The 19,460-nt window shown below is 48.9% G+C and overlaps 7 protein-coding genes across 7 annotated transcripts; 2 read left to right on the top strand and 5 right to left on the bottom strand.

Annotated features, from left to right (window-relative positions):
- Nucleotides 1-254: 254 nt before the first annotated feature.
- J7T55_012376 (Neuroligin-4) lies at nucleotides 255-1,748 on the top strand (the record flags this gene model as incomplete). The annotated part of the gene is made up of 2 exons (XM_053137255.1): nucleotides 255-789; nucleotides 1,144-1,748. The coding sequence occupies 2 exons, from the start codon at nucleotides 255-257 to the stop codon at nucleotides 1,746-1,748; spliced, it is 1,140 nt and encodes a 379-aa protein (XP_053000174.1).
- A 499-nt stretch (nucleotides 1,749-2,247) lies between these two features.
- Nucleotides 2,248-3,566, bottom strand: J7T55_012375 (uncharacterized protein; the record flags this gene model as incomplete). Its single annotated transcript, XM_053137254.1, has 5 exons — nucleotides 2,248-2,662; nucleotides 2,734-3,107; nucleotides 3,159-3,241; nucleotides 3,303-3,339; nucleotides 3,402-3,566. 5 exons carry the CDS (start codon nucleotides 3,564-3,566, stop codon nucleotides 2,248-2,250), a joined length of 1,074 nt encoding a protein of 357 aa, XP_053000173.1.
- Nucleotides 3,567-5,532: 1,966 nt separating this feature from the next.
- Nucleotides 5,533-5,976, bottom strand: J7T55_012374 (uncharacterized protein; the record flags this gene model as incomplete). The annotated part of the gene is made up of 2 exons (XM_053137253.1): nucleotides 5,533-5,865; nucleotides 5,935-5,976. 2 exons carry the CDS (start codon nucleotides 5,974-5,976, stop codon nucleotides 5,533-5,535), a joined length of 375 nt encoding a protein of 124 aa, XP_053000172.1.
- Nucleotides 5,977-6,434: 458 nt separating this feature from the next.
- On the bottom strand, nucleotides 6,435-7,088 carry J7T55_012373 (uncharacterized protein; the record flags this gene model as incomplete). Its single annotated transcript, XM_053137251.1, has 2 exons — nucleotides 6,435-6,932; nucleotides 7,002-7,088. The coding sequence occupies 2 exons, from the start codon at nucleotides 7,086-7,088 to the stop codon at nucleotides 6,435-6,437; spliced, it is 585 nt and encodes a 194-aa protein (XP_053000171.1).
- A 792-nt stretch (nucleotides 7,089-7,880) lies between these two features.
- J7T55_012372 (uncharacterized protein) lies at nucleotides 7,881-10,412 on the bottom strand (the record flags this gene model as incomplete). Its single annotated transcript, XM_053137250.1, has 10 exons — nucleotides 7,881-7,914; nucleotides 8,049-8,103; nucleotides 8,161-8,339; nucleotides 8,403-8,590; nucleotides 8,736-8,778; nucleotides 8,907-9,157; nucleotides 9,214-9,323; nucleotides 9,471-9,698; nucleotides 9,767-9,929; nucleotides 9,996-10,412. The coding sequence occupies 10 exons, from the start codon at nucleotides 10,410-10,412 to the stop codon at nucleotides 7,881-7,883; spliced, it is 1,668 nt and encodes a 555-aa protein (XP_053000170.1).
- Nucleotides 10,413-11,974: 1,562 nt separating this feature from the next.
- J7T55_012371 (uncharacterized protein) lies at nucleotides 11,975-13,834 on the top strand (the record flags this gene model as incomplete). The annotated part of the gene is made up of 3 exons (XM_053137249.1): nucleotides 11,975-12,022; nucleotides 12,495-12,524; nucleotides 12,626-13,834. 3 exons carry the CDS (start codon nucleotides 11,975-11,977, stop codon nucleotides 13,832-13,834), a joined length of 1,287 nt encoding a protein of 428 aa, XP_053000169.1.
- Nucleotides 13,835-15,633: 1,799 nt separating this feature from the next.
- On the bottom strand, nucleotides 15,634-19,034 carry J7T55_012370 (uncharacterized protein; the record flags this gene model as incomplete). Its single annotated transcript, XM_053137248.1, has 7 exons — nucleotides 15,634-15,671; nucleotides 15,738-16,862; nucleotides 16,931-18,076; nucleotides 18,242-18,392; nucleotides 18,443-18,606; nucleotides 18,671-18,701; nucleotides 18,840-19,034. 7 exons carry the CDS (start codon nucleotides 19,032-19,034, stop codon nucleotides 15,634-15,636), a joined length of 2,850 nt encoding a protein of 949 aa, XP_053000168.1.
- Nucleotides 19,035-19,460: the final 426 nt, after the last annotated feature.

Raw genomic sequence — 19,460 nt, 5'->3', positions numbered from 1 at the left:
CCGTCTCAGGGTCCAATGGTATAGCAGGCAAATCTTGTTTAACGAGCATCCAAAAAATTCCAGAGATTCGTCCAAGGAAGCGAGCACCAAGCCTTAAGGCAATAGCACCCCTGGCCTCGGTTCAGCCTCCACAAAGCAACCCCAATTCCACCTCGTCCCAGAGGTCAGAGTTTGGAATTCCGCCACCGATTGTCCGGAAGCACAGCCAACGACACCAGCCATCATCAACTGCGCCGCAGCACGGCCAGTCAAAAATGGGGACCATTACCAAACCCCACATCGCATTTATTCAAAAGAGCTTTGATCCCGACCCGCAGCTGTCTGAGAACGATGAAAGCGATCTATGGGGGGACCTTGAGGATTGCTGCGAGTCTGAGGAACAGTACGTCCCCCAATCCGCGAACAGCAAAGGCATGTTGTATCCGATTTGTATCGGAGATATCATCCACTATCCCGAAGGTCGCTATCAGATCGTTCATCGTCTTGGGAAAGGCGCATACTCTGTTGTTTGGTTAGCCCGGTATTTAAAGCGCAACATATGCGTTGCTTTCAAAGTCATGGTCTCTGGGTCCATAGGTGAGAAAGAGTTCTTGAATCAGCATATGCTTAAGAAAGCGCTGCATCTGGACATATCTCGCCTCAACCTGTACATGGACACTTTTCTTCTACCCTCCCCCTATGACGCCACTGCAAAGCCGCCAACAATCTTTCATCGTGTTCTTATCCTGCCACTGGAGGGTCCGAGCTTAAGTGAAGGACTTGTTCAATTTGACAGGTCACTAAGATCCCGTATGGCTGCCGCAAAATCTCTACTCGAGACTTTGCGTGACCTTCATCAAGCCGGCTTTGTACACAGTGGTATATATAGTCTCTAAGTACCCCCTGACACAACTGATATCCTCTCTCTAAAGGAAAGCTATGGGATTCTAATATAAAGATTGTTATTAGATATTGCTTTAGGAAACGTATTATGGAAACTTGATCCTTTCTTTGTGCAATGCATCACAGCCAACCCGGTTAAGGCCCTTGGTGTCCCAACAAAACGCATGCGGCTTACGGAGGGAGAGGGACTAAAGAGTGGTCATCGGGTCATACCAGTTAATTTTCCGCGTCACAAACTAAGTGGGGAGGTCTGTTTGGCAGACTTCGGAATACTCCTTCCGGCCGATAAGACGACAGTCCAATACAAGCTGCAAGGAACACCGGAATATCTGGCGCCCGAACGCTTCCACGGCCACGATCCAAGTCCTGCGAGCGATATGTGGAGCTTTATGGTCATATTTGTTTACCTCTATCTGGGTAAAATGGCGTTTCCAAACGTATCCCTTGTTGGCGGCAGTCCGGAGGTGTACTTGTACAGCATATGGGAGAACCTCGGCCCGCTCCCTGCCAAGTGGAAGACGCCCACGACGCCCGAGTACGGTATAACTTACGCATCACAACCTGAAGACCTCGGACCGGACCCACCGAAGAGCAGGTTGCCAAGCAGGCTGCGCGAGGATTGGACCCAAGCTGTTACGACTCGCTTCGAAAAGTATACCGCAATGGCAAAGACCGGTGAAGACGCAGAGGTGGCTAGGACTGCGAAGAGGCTGAAAGAGGAGCTCAGGGTAAAGAAGAAAGCAGAGACACATACTCTCAAGCTCATACACAGTGTTTTCCGCTATGAGCCTGGCCATCGTCTAACGGCAGAACAGCTGCTGACTGATCCTGACTGGATCAAGCTAATGAAACTTTGTAACGTTTAAGAGGGGGAAAGGGAGATGTTGCATTATTGTACTTTAGTTTGGAAATAGGACTTGAGTGAAGGAAAGGTCAAGAGGTCACCTGCAGGGTATCCCTACAGGTCCCCTTGTCAATAAAGCCCACTAACCTGTATCTTCTACCCCAAATATCTAGAGAGGGTCTTTTTTCTTTCCTTCTTAAGCGAGCCTACTTGTGAAATCTATATAACTTGATATAAACTTCAAGCCCTTATACTATAACGCCTAACGTCCCCACGCGACAAAGAGAGATAGTCCCAGCACGCATCAAGGCGCCGAGCTCGCTATTGCGGCGCTACCCCCTTATTTAGGAGCTACAGTATGTACGAATGCTTGATTACTGTTCGATAGGTGAGAAAGGTATCACGGTCCCTGTCGGACAGGTATTATCTTGGAATTGAAAGGCTGCTGGTACGGCGCGGCAGATACAGCTAATTGCGAAAGCGGCAGTGCGGACTTCGTCACAGGTATTATATCAGTTCCCCTATGACGCATTTTCCAAGTGAACAATCATTCCCAATTCCACGTCAGTAACAGGGGTAGCGTCCCTCGAAATGAGCATCGCTTCCATGTTATGGACTCTAGTCATGGGTGTTGGCATGCCCGAGACAAGGCTATCGCGGATCTGATTGTACGCCAACGCCCTTGGAGCCGTGCTCATGCCGAGAGACCGGCCATTAGCCGACACTGACTTGGTGCGGGCTTCAGACGAATTGACCCCGCCACGGACGCGGAGCACCAGAGGCCGGAGCAGTGGCACACAAGCCAGAATGACGGCGACACTTGGCTCCAAGCCGCTCCATATGACGGTCTGCATGATCGCGTACGGCGTGTCTCGGAAGTCGCGGGAACTGAGACTAGAGAGCGTTGCTAATCGGATGATGCTTATTACACAGGTACTATCCATCCACGAGTCAGCACGATGAATCCCGTCGCTTGTCGATAATACGTTGTTAAAGTTTGCACTTACAATAGACCAAGAGCGAAAGTGGCCAGAAGAACCAACCTGCGATACAGCGGCAACTGCAGCTTGAGCACATTACGGACCGGGAGTAACAGCACGACGACATCCGAGACGATGTTGAGAGCACCAGTCACGCGGAAGACGAGGATTCGGTCTCCACATTTGCCTTGGAAAAGGTTCTCATAGTCCCAGTTATCCTCAACCTCCTCGCAGACCAGAAGCGCCGCCAGCGCCGTGCTGAGTGTATAGCAGAAGATCACGACCATGGTGGCTCGGCCCCATCGCTTGAGGGTCGGGAAGATCTCGATGTAGAAGAGGAGTATCGATATTTTGTAAAGGCCTCCTGCTATGGCCCAGAGTATTTGCAAGGCGAACGAGATCTGACTTGACACCTCAGTTGAAAGTTCAGAATGCTGGAATGGAATACATACCTGGAACGCTATCTCGACTTCTACATGGCCGTACATATCGATTATTTCGCCCACGTGGAATCCCAAACCTCCAATTACAACACCTGTAATGATAATTGTGAGCAGTCGCCGGGCTAGTTGCGAACTCGAATGTTCCTGACTGACCTGCCAACGCTGTAGCCCAGTACGATATCACTGTTATCTGTCTTCGAGATCAGCATATCTCTTTCCCTTCCTGTCGCTAGGTCCCGCAAAACTACTTACACATGCTGCTATTATCAAATAATCACTCCAGTCAAGTGTCCGGCGAATGATCCTCCTCGAAACCAGCCGCATCCCAACAGCCACGGCAGGTAGGACGCTGAAAACAACACCGACAGCGATGATGGACTTTTGGTCTCTGCGTTCGATAGGAAATGAGTTCGGCATCGTGTAGTTGTCACGCGGTATCAACGGAAGTTGCCGTTGGTGTGGGCTGTCAAGCCTCAAGCTTGCCGTAAACGCAGACATCGCCGAGTCTTATTCAAGATGAACGCTTGTTGGGTAACATCCGACAGAGTAACAGGTTTCTAGCTGGATCCGTCAACGTGCAGGTGCAATGGGCTGCCGAGATGTCTGTTTTGTCTTGGAACCTCTGGGCACTATATACAGACCATTGAGAGTGGTCACTTTCTACGGCTTGCACTCAGCTGGACTCTTGACATAAAGGCTTGTGAATCGGTGTCAAAGCACATCTAGATCTTGATATTGACTTCATCTCGTGCACACAGACGTCGCGTAACTCTTCTTTCTCGAGAGTTGGCTTTCGCTTTCGTGTAAGATGCCTAGGTCGGATTCCCGGAACCCAGGACCAAATTAAGTTCGAGCCCAAAGGGATGCAGCCGAATGGCTGGCTCATGGAGACCATTGGACGTCACATCAGGGCGCCGAGCCGCCTCACTTGGTCATCGGGCTTCTCGCAATACAAATGCCAAGTTGTCATTGCTCAGATATGAATAGCAGGCCCGGATATTTGTGTGTACGCCCGTAGGACTCTACCACACATATATTCACGAACCTTAATTGTAAGAGTTGGGTCAGAATCGAAATTCAAGGGCTCTGGGGTGCCTCGGCCAAGCGGTGGTCAGGGCGATGCGCTTGAACCGCGGTCTTGTCGAGCACGGGAACGAACTTCCCGTCTGCAGACGATTGAGTCAGTAGAAACTCGGGATGAGAAGCAGGAGTGGTCATAGCGACGACCTGAAGTGCGAGATAGCGTTGAGCCTGCAATATACAGCAGCGGTGCCCAAAGCACAATGCTGCCTCCAGTGAGCTGCCTCCAAGTATTTTGAACTGCTGTCCGGCGAGATGCACCCAGGCTTTTGGGAGCGGCCAAGACATTCGACCTTGGGTGATCCCAGGACTGCCCACGACAAGCATCTCAGAACCCGAGTTTCTGCATTCTTGGCAATATGACATCGCAAGTTTCTTAATCCATTTGTTCCGGAGTGTGGTGAGCTTTGACCTCAACATGAGCCAAGCACGTCGTCTATCACAACACAACCGGGCCTAACTGCACAGTTGAGGAGAGCGAGTCTGCGAATCTCCCTTGCTAGATGATGACTCGTCGTCAGCAAGATCTGGACGCCGAGACCTATGACTTGCATGGACGGTCAATCACCTACCTATCCAGGCAGAAAGTATCGAGACGCGGGGGCAGCTGCAGCAATAGTCCCCAGGATATACTGCGAATTTGCATTGACCTTTAAATGCACATTGTAGGTCCATTTGAATCCTTGCTGCATAGTAAGACCAAGAGATCTCTTACCAAGATCGATCAAAATCATGATCACAAGGCGACTCGTCCTGCGGATTGGAGCAGCTTCGGTCTTTATTCAAAGCCCCGTCTGAAGTCAATCCGCAATTTCTTAATTAAGTTCTGTTTCGAATGTTCTGTGCGAGGGTTTTCATTGTTGTCATTGATATGAAGACTTAAAAATCCGCGCAGATGTCATTTAGCTTCAGCGCTCACGGACCAGAGACATCGTCTGGCGTGAAGGTTAGAATACAGGACGACAAGAACGAGTGGAGCACACAGATAGACTCTGACATTTATCTGGAGTTCCTCGGGTCTACAAACTATGAATTCGAAATCTGCAGCTTTTCTTGTTCCATGGTAAACATTTGTAGTGCGACTTTGTTGCTTTGCCCTGGCGTGAGAATATACAAACTTTCGGTTTGTGTGATACCGCACGCCAACACCCACACCAAAACCACCAAAACCCCTCGGCGAACCTAGGTGGGAGAGGTTGGGAGGAAGTAGAGCCTAGCTACACTGACAACCGTCCCTCCCTTCCTTCTGGTATGTCCCAGAATAACAACATGAAAAGCACACAACGTGGTGTCGAATTCTCCATCAAGCGTCTGACCGCCCCAGAACCGAGCTTATTCCCAAGTTGGACTCTGCGAGAAAACCCAGGTTGAATACCAGGTTGACCCATCTGAATACCTTCCATAGCTCGAGTAGTGACTTGACTCCAGGGACACAAAAGGCGATGAAGAAGGTGCTGGCGACTGAGCCGCTTTGGATGGCGCGGATGAATACGTCTTCTGAAGCCATGTGGAACTCCCCTAGGAAGAAGATGAACTGCAGGGCGATGTCTAGTCCGAGGAGGAACACGATCGTACAAGTAGCTATGAGCCATGTGTTATAATTCTCTGGGTTGGCGTAGTATGCGGTGATGAGGGCCTAGTATAGCACCTTGATGCAGACTTGGCCGTATAGAGAGCTACGCGAGAGCTTGGTGAGCCGGCGTACCGCATTTTGACCGTGGACTGACTGCCCTCTTCTCTCAGACATCTTGGGCTTTGGAGGTAGATCTTCGTCAAATTCAGTAACCAGTGACTGGGAAAACACACCAACTGATGCTGTGTTGTGATGACGGCTTTTTCTCTTGCTACTGAAATGTGATGTTGAATGGGGCAAGAGAAACACTCAGATGGAGTGTGTGTCACCTGCCTGAGTAGAATGTGGACAATTGCCTGTGGTTCAAGCCCGATACGTCAGCAACTGCGTATGAATTTAGTTCGATAGCTAAAAAGTAGCAGCCGCGACATGGCGTCGTGGCCGTGTCAAATACTTCAATGTCACGATGCGACGAAATTCTAAAGCAGCGCACCTTCAATGTTGAAATGTGCGATTAGACGCAGATGAGCAATTCCTTCTATTTTCGTCGAAAAAGACGAGCAAAATAATAGTTCGACCGAATTGTCGTTAATCAGTCCAGCCATATGCCTGATTCATAGCCACGTAGTCCCTCATTGTCTCTCAGCAGCAAGCTCCTCCGCGCCGACAGGCTCAGCACTCTCGGCGCCGGGCCAGTTGACACCACCCTCAGAAGCACCGCTAGCTCCCTTCTGTCCCTTCAGCTCTCCTGCGCGGCCGTCGAGGTCAGCCCCTATCGCCCGAGCCTTGCCCTCGACGGAGCCATCACCTGTCTCCAGGGACTGACCGGGCTGGATGCGACCTTCGTTGCCTGTGCGGCTCTGCTTCTGGTTGCCGTGTGCTTCCGCGCTCGTCTCGCCTTGCGCCGGCTTGCCAAACTCTGTCGCGTTGTGGATCGAGCCGGACGTTGCGCCAGGGAGGCTGCTCAGGGCGTCTGTTCGTGCTGTCGCGGCGTCATTCTGGGCTTGCCCTGGCACCTCTGACTCCGCATTGGGCGTAAAGGCATCCTTGCTTGGGGCAGTGCCGGAGTCGTGCACCTCGGCGTTGAACTCAGGAGCGGCGTCGTTTCCAACCTTGACTCCTGGCTTGTGCTGTTGTTGAAGGTGACGTCAGCAGTGAATTCGTTCGAAATAAGCATGGAGTCAGTGGATATGACCTACTCCCTTATGTGTGAGGGGCTCTGCGCCGGCTTTCTTACTATGGAACTCGCCCTGGCCAGCGAGAGAGTCGATATTCGGCGCAGACATGGTCGGTGGTGTGACGTGATGCGATTTGTTAGATTGATGATGATGGTGTCTTGTGGTTTGAATTTGAGGCTTTGATGATTTTCAGATGGGTATCGCTGAGTGTTGAGAAGATGTGGTATGATCAGAATGAGTCCAGAAACAACGGTACGTGAACGCTCAAGTCGCCTTCAAATACAAAGTGGCTGAAGACTGACTTGGCCGTAGCTACGTCAACAGCACGACGCTGTTTGGGTGACTGAACCTCGATGATGTCAACTTGACCTACGCCTTTGCTCTGATTGATCCATCACCTCATCCAGGCTGGCAGGTAGGTTATGTTGTATCATACTTCCCAGATCTCGCACAACATCAGTTATCGGCCGAGACCGCCGCGCCTCTGAGAGGCGAATTTGTGTGATGGTTGTATGATGCAAGACCGTTTATGTGTGGTGGTTACCCGTTGATCGGCAAGTGACTAAGCACCGCGGAGCATTTCCTCCGCACCTTCAGTCTTAGAACATCTTAGGTACCGTTTGAATGTAGACGCGTGTACTGCTGGATGAAGAGGTAGAATACCAAATATCTTCTGTCACAGTCTAAATATGTCGACTGTGTAGAAAATTCATCCTATTTAGCACCGACAAATCCAATGCCTTTTTTCTTTGATTTGGAATCGCTGTCTGTCTTCGCACGTAATGCAATATCGTAGATAACGTAATTAGTTCGCTCAGGGAGGACGATTATGGACTATTCGTGTTCTACAGGCATCAATGAACAATGTTCAAGCGTTGAAATAAGCGAAATAGATGTATTCTAAGCCTTGCCGTCTACCTGCTGCTCAGATGTGCTTGGCATTCCTGTCAGTTTTGATTGTGGTTGCTGACTGTCAAGGATTGCCAACCTTCCTAAACTATTCAAAAACGTTGAGACTGTCACCTCATTATTCACATTAACTTCAGACGTGGCTCCTATATGCCATACAGTGCGAGTTTTCTCGCAATGCTGACCTTGAAACGAGAAAGCTCAAGGCCCAGCCCTGGAAATGAAATCAAACACCTTTAGCTGCCTCTTGCACTTCTTGAGATTCCGTCACCTCTATGTTCGTTCTGGTCGTCGAAGCTGCCCCTACTGAGCAAGGGCCGCACATCATCGATTTTCTCCGATGCTTGAGTGGCCTCGATTCGGATTTCGGGGCCCAGTGTCGAGATTATCGCCAGTGAATCCCGTTGCTCGTCCGATGGGAGGGTTAGGTTGGGCGGCGTGCCACGCTCACTGTAATGCGGCTGTTAGATAATTTCCCACTATTCTTTTAAGAAATTAGGCTGCGTGACTTACTGTTCCTGCCTGTATGTACGCCTATCGGCTTGCCTTTTTTCTGCTCCTAAGTTGTGTCGGGCGAGAGCTGTTCCGCTTCCTACCGCCTTGCACAGACTCACGTCCATCGTAGCCGCCACGGCGTTCATTTGTTTGATGGTTTCGTATTCCCCGGCATACAGTGCTTCCCACTCATCATGGCTCCAGTCCTGTGTTCCGTGAAACAATAAAGGAAGGGAACTTGATTTCCAGGACCTCACCGCCGAAATGTCTGACTTGGACGATAAAACAGCGGCAACAAGTAAGGCTGCGGTGGCCAAGACAATCAGTGCCGGGAGAATGAGCCATGGCCACCTGATTTCGACTACGGAGACCTGCTGCCAAACGGCTCCCGGCGCTGTTGTGGAATTCCGGTTATTCTGCCGCAGGTAGATAGTAATACTTTCGGCTACATTGGCCATAACTTCCGAAATATTTGCAGTCAATAAAGATTGAACAATAAAATTTGTTGGACTGTAAGTAGACAGTACATCAGACTGCAAGGGTTGGTTGAAAAGATCCCCAAAAGAGTAAACATCCGAAGGCATGATACTGAAAGTGCTATCATGAAATGGTGGGATAGGTCGAGTGCCGTTGAGCCAATCGACATCTGTCTCTGCGGGGATGTATTGCCATAGTTCTGAGTCAGAATATACACTGTCTGTATCCAGAGGGGCGGTCTGTGCGAATTGTAATGCCATGGATTGTGTTTCGTATGGCTGGATGATTCCGTTGCACTGTCACCTCATAGATTAGAGACGTATTGCTGTAGACACCAGGAGTGAAACCATACCACTGTAAAATTGCTAAAGCGCTTAATACAGAAGTCGAAGGAGCAATGAAAAGCTTTCCAGTGACCCCCAGAGAGAAAGGGCCCCGGACCGCCGAGGTTTTGTCCCAGTGCTAAAGTTGCAATGTTTGCCGTGTCATTTGTAAGCCCATAATTCAGAGTGATGTTAGTAGCAAGAGATGTGTACTTGCTCTCGTAACTTCATCCGTTCTCGTCACACTCGCGTTCATGGTCGGGTCCTCGGAATTTAAGAGTCAAACCTCCGGGAATCTCAACAGAATACCCACTGTCGACGAGGATGCTATCCGCTGTTACGTCCTGGCAGGTGCTACAAGCACCCAAGATGGCGAACACTGGCCAGGTACAGTTTCCCGTCTGGCATGTAACGTCGATAGCACTCGTGAAATTGGTGCTTGCATAGATGCCTCGATAGAATGCACCTTGCAGCGCACCGTCACCTGAAATGTTGTCATAAATAATCAGTGCCACTAATACAGAATCACGGGGTGAAACGACTAATGGAATTCGACGATTGCAATGATAAGGCATCACATACTCATTATTTGTTCGGGGTATCCCGAATCCCATGTGTTTGTGACGAAGACAGCGGAGTTGGCGTGCGCAAATAGCACTTGAGAGTCTCGTAAACTTATGATCTGTTGAGAAAATGGACCCAGCGCAAGAGCCACAATGGTAATCGAAGCGCCTGCATAGGCTATCTATGGTCGACGTCCAGATCGCCCCGGCCAAAGGAGATTAAGGGAACCCAAAGGACCCCTGCTTACTAAATTAAAGACGTCGAGTTCCTTCAAACAACGGGACCTCGTCTTGAAATAGAACCATTTCGAGAAGCCTATGATCTCGGCCACGCTGAATATTAGCGAGGATTGGCAGGCCGTTGCGAGGACAGATATAACGGTGCCAGGCTGAAGGGCAAGATGCCACTGTGAAAGCCGGATGCCGTCAATTTTCAACGCTATGATGGCGATTGCTGCCATGCATAGCACACCGAACATGACAGCAACACACTCCCATGCCCAGCTCTTGGTAAGATCCTTGAAGATTGGCTGGGAACGCTTAGATTCAGATTCAGGACAGACGGCAGGCGGCGAGGTAACCTCGTCCGTTGGGCTTCGATCCTCATTTCCAAAACCCTGATTGCTGCTGCTTTCCCGCGAAACAAGAGGTATATTATTAGTCATTCTCTTGGAAGCACGGTATGTTGGCAATTGCTTTAGGGTTGTTGAAATTTGGCTTTACTCCTGATGGACTGGACAGCTCGGGAGATTCCATAATAGCTGAAAATCTGAATTTTCAACGACTCCTCAGCTCATGTGTGATGTAAATTACGATCAGGTTACATGGCAGGATGTTGGTTACACAGAACACGCCACAAGATCGAACACATGTATTAGCTAACCATTTTTGTAAACAGAACGTATCTTCGGAAGGCTGAGGTGGAATTCGCAGTATTGCGAAAGGCCGCTACTTGCAGATTTGATCGCCGCGTAAATGCCTGAGAGAAAACAGGGCAGTCAGTGCTGATATAACAACCTTCACTTCGCGTAGTAAGAGGAAGCAGAAATGTGAAACGTACCTAGGCAGATCGAGTGCATAGTGGCAGAAACAGAGTCGTTGTTGCTAACGGAAATGATAAGAGGGAAAGCTTAATTCATAGTCAGTGAGTTCCTAATGCTCACCTCAAACACTCTCTTAGCGTTATCGATGTCCGTATCCAGCAATGACATGATATGAAACACTCCAGCATTATTAACGAGGTAGTCAGGCGGCCGTTGTTAGCGCTCTTGACAGTGTCGCCTGCGCTAGCAGTACTCCTAGGCGATGTGACCTCCAGGGGCAATAGGGAAATATGTGTGATCTATTCAAGAAGGCGCATCTTGCTGACAGATCGCGTAGTGGCAACCACTTTGAATCTGCGGGCCTGGAATGCTAGTACTGCCAAGGCGGAGCCAATGACCCCATCACTATAATCCGTGATTATAACGGACTTCATATTGTCTTTGATATGGCACTAGACCATTAGCAAGCTCTTCTTGAACTTGAAAGTCTATCATTGTTATAACAAAGACAAAGCAATGGGACCTAGGTATATCTGAGGTTGATTACGTTCAGTCAATCATCATCGCCGAGGTTTCCGAACTTGAGTCCTCGATTACACAGTAAGCGTCGTGATGGTTGCTTGGCGACCGAGGCACGAGTCACCCTTCGACAGGTGGATTTTGCAGAGAGCACCCCAGTAATTTCATCCCCCGGACCGGACCCCTCGCCTTGAGGAGTTGAACAGCTCTTTAAACTCAACGTAACCTGAACGGCCTTTTCCGTCGAACGCCGTCGGCACTCGAATATTTCTCCGCTTGCCGATACACGCAGGAGGAGGCCATTGTACCACGACTACTTGCTTTCTCATATTCGGTAAATCCCGAAAATCATTGACTTGGTCAATTCAACTTCCGTTCATTCAGGTGTTCGCGTTCGCATTCGCGTTTTCGCCGTTGACTTTCGAGCCGAATACATGTGCAGGGTCATCAAACGAATCCAATCAGACGTTACAACCCAAAAAATCATTGATCTTGGCTCCAGGGCTTGTTCGGACCTTGGGAAGGGTCTCTTCTTTTGCACAATAGGAATTTGATTTGGACCAGAGGCGAAATACTTAAAGAGATGGCTCGTGTCCAGTGTTCTCCCACGGGTCTCTTCAAGTGATACAACAATCAAGTCCACATCAGAAACCCATCGAAAGATCATGAACGCTGAGCAGAATGTCGTTGCCATAATTGGTGCTGGCTTAGGTGTATGTTAATTGAACTTGAAACCCGAAATCCTCACTTTCTGATTCACTGTCTGTTGCAAGCAAAATGAGCCCCCCCCCCCCTGTCTGTTTGAGCTGTGCCGTGCCCGCCATACAAATTTGCTAGCAATACCGGCAAGTTACAAATATCCTCTATTCCATCAAAAACTGCATCGCGTACCATCATCAACCATATTATATATATATTTCTAAAACTCTCTAAAGTAGTAGAACTAACTCTAATTTGTTGCATTTGAATTGAATATATGCGCGCTGTGTTATATTGAGATTTGTAAATTGCTAATAGTGCTAACAAAGTTTAGTATATAAGCAAGGTTTAATTGTTAACAAAATTTGCAATCATTATTATTTCATCAAAAACTACATTGCGTATTATCGTTAACCATATTTTATATATATATTTAAAATTGCTTAGAGTAGTAGAGTTGATTCCAATTTGTTGCATTTCAATTAGACGTATGCGCGTTATGTTATGCTGATATTTGTGAGTTGCCGATGTTGTCTGCAAATTTGTATGGCGTATACGGCACAGCTCAAATAGACAGGGGGGGGGGCTCATTTTGCTTGCAACAGACAGCATCTCAGGGAACGGCGCTTGCCTTGGCACTCAATCAGAAATCTATTCCGTGCCGAATTTACGAACGAAGAAGCGAGGATGCAGATGTCCTCACCAGCGGTGTGGTCATTACCCCCAATGGCTGTCGGGTACTCGATGAACTAGGTATCCTAGACCGCGTGGCATCTAAGAGTTACCACTCCGAGTACAATATCATCAAGAATGAGAGAGATGAGACTGTTGAAAAAGTTCGAGTGGCATCGAAAGAATCAACCGGATATCCTTATCATCGTTTATATCGTCTGACGCTTCTCCGAGCATTGAAGTCTATGCTCAACGAGCGCAACATACCGGTCTTCTATGACTCTAAATTTGAGAAGATCATCAGTGACACGGCCGACGAAGTCATCTTTCAAGTCAGTGGCAAGAAAGAGAAGGCGTCTGTTGTCGTCGGGTGTGATGGAATTCATTCTTCCGTAAGACATTATCTCACCAACACCGAACCGGAGTACACGGGAGTCCTTTGCGTCTATGGGCACATCCCTACTGCCAGCGTCCAATGGCCGGACGAGGATTTCAAGAACGGTTGCACAATTCAAGGCAAGCCAGGTGGACTTTTCATGATACCCGAGGTGGCAGATATGTCGGAGCTCATGGTCGGAACGCAATTTCCATATGCTGAGCAGGATCGGGAGGGATGGGACTCTTTGAACGCCAATAAAGGGTTGTTGTGCTCTCTGCTGCGTAAAGACTACCACCAATGGCACAACACCGCCATGACTATTCTTGACCAACTTTCTGAACACTCGCAGGGGTTGTTGTCTTGGCCATTTTACGCCATGCCGAGGCTGGCCACTTGGGCGTCCTCTTCTGGTAGAGTCGTCATGATCGGTGACGCAGCTCACGTGATGCCAGCTTCATCTGGGCAGGGGGTGAACCAAGCACTAGAGGATGCGCTCTCTTTGGCTATGGTTCTCTCCAGCACCCGGATGAATGCCACCTTGCCTGTTGCGCTGGAATTTTGGCACTCGTGGCGGCAGAGAAAAATTGACAAGGTTCTACAAATGGCCAAAGCAACAAATTTTAAGAGGATGCCAGAGGCAGAAAGACTAGAAATACTCCAGAATCAAGCAGTCGACAGCAGTAGTCGTGGTCAGATATCGCAAGACCCCTTGAGTTGGCTTTTTGATCTGGACTTGCTGACACTTGACGCAAAACTCATGGAGTTAGTCATTTAGCTTATGACAAATAGATCATTAGATGATGGCTCATTCTATATATCATGTCAGCTGAATTCTGAAAATGCATAGCGCTTGAATGTATAAATTTGTTCCATTCCTCGATGTTTGCTTCTGGGCCTTTGTGAGAAAAAAAGAAGGCCCGATTGTTTCAAACCCTATCTCAACCTGTCAATAACTTCCACCGTAATGCGGTCTGTCCCATCTTGCCTCCTTCTTCTTCTCCTCAGGCTCACTCCGATCATCAAAATACTGTACTCTCTTCTCCTCGGTGAGGACACGTAGATCGAAATCCTCTTTAAAATCGATCGAAGTTCCATTGACTGAGATATACGGTCTCGTATCATTCTCTCCATCCCACTTCGCGCGCCAAACTTCTCTCTTCCCGTCTTTGTTATCACCTAGCTCTGTAAAATCCACGACATCGGTCTCGCCCACGCCACCAAACGTTAAGCATCGCACTCCACATTTTGGACAGAAGTAGTATTTCCGTTTCTTCTCGTAACATTGGTAGATACTCAATTCATGATCCGGATCAAGTGGTGAAAGGAGCATGAAATCGTCCCGAGGATTGGCAGGATGAACGTGAAAGAAGTTCATTTTGTGACATGTGCTACAGTTACAGCGGTAGATTTCTTGTTGGATTGGTTGTGGTGGATGAGATGACGAGAATGGATGTGGAAGAGTGAGGAAGACGATGTACTGCGTCAATCCGCAGTGACATGATCCGTGGCATGCTTGTCTCTTTGGCGCTGTCTCTGCCATCTTGTGGATTGAGAGGTCTTGGAGTGAACTCCTGTTCTGAAGAGACGAATTGGTCAGTCACGGAATCTCAGATTGCAGGGTGCTATAACTACCTACGAGGGATCTTTGGTCTTCAAAATCGAATGGGAACTAGACAGTAGGAAAACATTGACAAGAGACAAGCAGTTTTGCAGCCAGTCTCATTCAATGTAGCATGTGAGAGTGAAAAAACAAATGCAATCGCTCATGGCGTAGTCTGGTCGCTGTTGTATCACCCCGAATCGGGTGATGATCGGATTCTCCTCACCGGGCGAACCACGATCTAGGCACCAGCCGCCAGTGAGGCGCTAGTCGTGAAGGCCGCAGTGGTGAAACTCTGTCTACGCGGTATCTCATTGGCGGAAGCAAGTCGAAGCATACGTAAATCACAGTAGAATGATGTGTCAGTCGGCCATTCATCTTATTGGCCATCTCAATGCTGCAGTAGCAGTCTAGAGCTACTGAAGATGGCCGGGCCTAGCAGCTGTATCAGGCGCTCAGAGCCCTTATCTGCCTCCAATTATCCGACCAGAGTCTCGGCCATCAGGACGGCAACGAGCATGGCTGGAGCAGTGCATCGCATGTTCAACTGGAATGCCGTGGAGGTCTTTGACTAACGAGTTCGCTTTCTGCCAAAGTTAAAATACAGCAACTATATAGAGAGTTCATCCTAATTAATACTCACAAATTCAATGCTTTTTTTTTTTGAAAAAGAAAAAAAGGGAGGAGGGGTTTAAGAACTGCTCTTTATCTTGGCACGTATTGTAATATTGTGGGTAGTGTAATTAGTTTGCTTAGGGAGGACAGTTATAAACTTTTTACGTTCTGCAGACATCAATGCATAATTTTCAAGCCTTTGAATGAGGGAGATAGAAGGACTCTAAGCCTTGCCGTCTACTCGCTGTTCAGCAGGGATTACACCCAGCCTCAAGACCTTGTCGGTTGAATAGTTAACGCCTTCGAGAACCATCTTCGCCCGCCGCAATGTTCATCATAGGCGGGAGAAAATAAAACAATCACGCCTCGTCCGAGTCAGGATCGGTGACCGTTGGTTCTGGGATTGAATATGTCAGCATCAACGGATTGAAGGGTCAAAGATAGACACAACGATAAAACTCACTTCTAGAAATTCTTTGCCCTTCAGCTGGCTCAAGTGGTGGCTGTCCTGAATGCCTTACTCCGGGCCCGCGAGGCGATTGTGATGGCTGGGGATCCAGTGAAATACCTCGCTGCTCCACCTCCCTCAACTCAAACCGCTCCTTGGTCAATTCAGGAGGCACGTCATAAGTGCCTTCAAGATTGCCGATGGTCTGGTTCTTGCGTCTGGCTCCACGCGGACGGCGCCGGCCCTTCGACTTGCCCTTGCGTGGTGCAGAAGACGAAGGGTTGCCGGCAAGCCCACCGCTCACGAATTGGGCGTTGCGATGTCGTTCTCCTCTCTCTGCCAGCTTCTGCTCCTCAGTAACTACTCTGCTATCATCTTCTGCAGTCGTGCCGTTATCAGGACCTAGTTCTGTCTGGCTCTCAGAGTCAGGGTGGATAGGCATGTCGAAGTCGTATCCCATCGGAACTAATGCCATGTGATCTTGATTGGCCTCATGACTTTCTTTCCCTACATTCGGTGCCTGTAGGGAACATCCGCCGTCACTGTCGTCATCATAAGTCTCAATGACCATATAATTGGCTTCTGAGCCCAAGCTTCCAGTTCCACTGAAAGAGTCCTCCGTAGAAAATCCTTGTCTCGATGATGAACGTCGTGTCGAACCTCGTCTTGGGTACTCCACAACACTATCTCTGTCCCTTTCTGCATGTGTTGACTGCTGGCTGATGTTTCCCCTCGAATTTGGAAGCTGATTAGGATCGTGCTCGCCCATGCTCGTCGTTCCGCCTTTGGCATTCTTGTCAAAGTCATCCGCAGATCCTGTTGCCTGTTCAACGTGTTGTTGGTACCTTTCATCTTCTTCTGAGTAGACATCTGCCTTTAGCTCCTCATGATGGTGCTCTTGGGACGCTATTGACTCTGTAGGTGAGACGTCCACAATGATCGGTTGGTCTCGAGGATCTGGGTTTGGCTCCCCGTGATTTCGTGCATTCGAATTTCCGTATCTGATAGATCGGACCTCGGATTCATTCTCATTGTTTTTTGGGAGTTCGACTACTCGCTGGGATGACCCATGAGTATCACGCTTCTCGAATGATACGCGAGGTTGACTTAAGCGCGGTGAGACCTTGCTCGGGCTTATTCCTGTGTTGTTCTAGTACATGCTCAGACTTGCTGTCTGCATAAAGGCCAGGAAGAATTTAATTACATACCGTGGTCGATATCTCTGTAGTGCGTTATTACTTCCCGTTCGATGGTTGGACCACGGATGACAGTCGCTCCGCTGTCCTGGTGGTCACGGGAGGCACGGGGATACCGATCGCTGCGGTCTTTATCTTGCCTCGTCGGCTTTTCCGACCTTGAACGGGTTTCTGAGTTCCCGTGCAGCCTGATAGTAATGTCTGGGTCATCTTCCATTCCGATCTGAACTGACGTGGCTCGGCGAGACGTTTTTGGATCCGAGCTCATGTTGGTATTGAACTGGCGATCATCTGAATTCGTATCGTGTGCAGTAGTGGCGTGTGTTCTCGGCCCATACTGGTCTTCCATCGAAGCTTTTATGTTCTGAGGAAGCCACCTAAAGTATGCTGCCTCCGTATGCGGTCCTAGGACCGTACTGTTAGGTCCGCCGGTTCGTCTTGTCAGAGCTCTCGTTATGGAGTCTCGGGCCCAGTAAAGATAGGGATCTCGTAAAACCCGATGATCGTTCCAGTCAGACGTTTTCTTGAGGTCCTTTAGAAGCGAGTCTTGCTCAGCACGCTCTTTGCACGCGAGATAGCTGGTCAGTCGTGTCCGAAGACATCCCTCTCGATCGCCCTGCACACGGCCTTGTAGGTGTAGTAGGTCGTGGAATAACGTTTGCGGTTGTTTTGATCTTAAAATCAGTAGCTTGTAACACAGAGCTTGAGTCGGGAAGTCTTGAAGCAGCTCTGCGGAATTTAACGCCGCAAGAACGGGCTGATTCGCTTCTGGCGGGGCCTCTGGCATGAACCACCCCGGGTTTTCGATTCCACGGGGCACATATATCAGAGTACGAATCCAGTCAGAGTATGAGACATACTTCCCCGGAAAGTCTTCCACATTCTGAAGAAGCTCAGTGAAGGGATCTGTCAGCCCCTTTTCTCCCCTGCACCCGAACTCAGCGGCCTTCACGAGGATCCACCTGAGATATGGGCGCGTATTCATTGATTCTGGGAACTTCAGCCTGATTATCTCTGCGCAATCATCTGCAACTTGTAGTGGCACTCGCAAAGACTGCATCATATCTTTGGAGATATCCAAATTCAACACGACCAACATGATCATGTCCAGGATGGCCAGTACGGTGGGCTCATCATCTTCATCATTTCGCCAAACGTCTGTCATTTCATGAAGACGGTCATAGGACGTGTCGAAAAGTCTGCCTCCCTCTCTTCCCGGTCTGATTCGGGCATAAGCTGCGGAAAATATGTCATGGAAATCTAACTTTGCCGTCAACTTCGATGAATGGTGTCAAGGTGAATGATAGAAACTCCAAGACTCACCCCAGACTCGACCTTCGGTTAGAAGTCGTCTAAGCAAAGCTTGCCAATCTGTCCACTGGTCTATATATGCGTCGAGTGTTCCTTCGAATAGACCAGGTAGAACGAAGTCGACATGCGCACAAATGCGCAACGTCAAGGACATGATTTGTATCTGTACAGTATTCAGCTCAGGAACATGGTATAAGAGATCTGGGTTCACACCTCTGTAGACCCAGCATCTGCAGGGATTTTGAATTCCGTCAGATTTTCGCGAGCTTCTTCCCATGCCGCATCGATCGTTCCCTCGCGCTGCATAAGGAACATGCCTCGAAGCAGTTTCCATTGCCGGTGCAAAAGCTTGAGCTCATCGCTTTGGGCATCCGGAGCTAATTCCCATAAGCAACTTTGAAACCAACGCTCTCAAACGGTAAATGAGACTGGGATTCTTACCCGGTCCAAAAACACTCTGCGCATCCAATTTCTGAAAGGCACGATAATTGCCCATTTCTAGCAGCATACTTGCATACTGAACGAAAATAAAAGGGTGGCCTAAATAATGCTCTAGATGGTCCTTGAAATAGTTCTTAGCGGACTTGAAATTCCCTAGACGTCTCAATACCGAGAAGTTTTCGAGTTCTTCCTCGAAGTCATCCGCGACCGGCAATTCCAGATGCAGCGTGACATCTTGGGGATCTTCTCCGTTGAATACTGTCTGAAAGGTGCTTCTAGCAAGCTGCGACTGCTGTAGTGTCTTCTTTTTCTTTCCTGAGGACCCAAACTTTGCACCCTCTTTGTCTTTGCTCACTGAGGTCATTCCAGATATGCTAGGGATGTGTCTAACCATCGAGGTAGGAAGATCGAGTTGGCGAGCATAGTACTTGTCGCTGTCTCCACCCCGTTTCATAATTGATTTCGGCCGATCCGGCGACTTCCAGTAACTTCTTTCGCCATCAGAAGTGTCGAAATATGTCTCCTTATATTCCCTGATCCAGCTGGGCTGGCGTCTTGATGACGATAACTCATCCAGATGATGCGCCATAGGGCACTGGGGAACGAGGAAAGAGGGCCAGAAACGATGCCGGGCTATGGACAGTTTGTGTGGAATTACAGAACCGGAACATGGTCTGACAAGGTACGAGTGTAATTAGCGGATCGGGATGATAGCAAACACCTGGAATCCGGATCGCTTGTGAACGATCAGGCTCTGAGTCTGGAATATGCAGTAAGACTGAGCACACCC

This window comes from Diaporthe amygdali (genome assembly GCF_026229845.1).
Source record: "Diaporthe amygdali strain CAA958 chromosome Unknown NODE_2_length_3802984_cov_64_841326, whole genome shotgun sequence".
In the NCBI taxonomy this organism is placed as follows: domain Eukaryota; kingdom Fungi; phylum Ascomycota; class Sordariomycetes; order Diaporthales; family Diaporthaceae; genus Diaporthe; species Diaporthe amygdali.
This window is presented reverse-complemented; position numbering and strand designations above follow the sequence as displayed.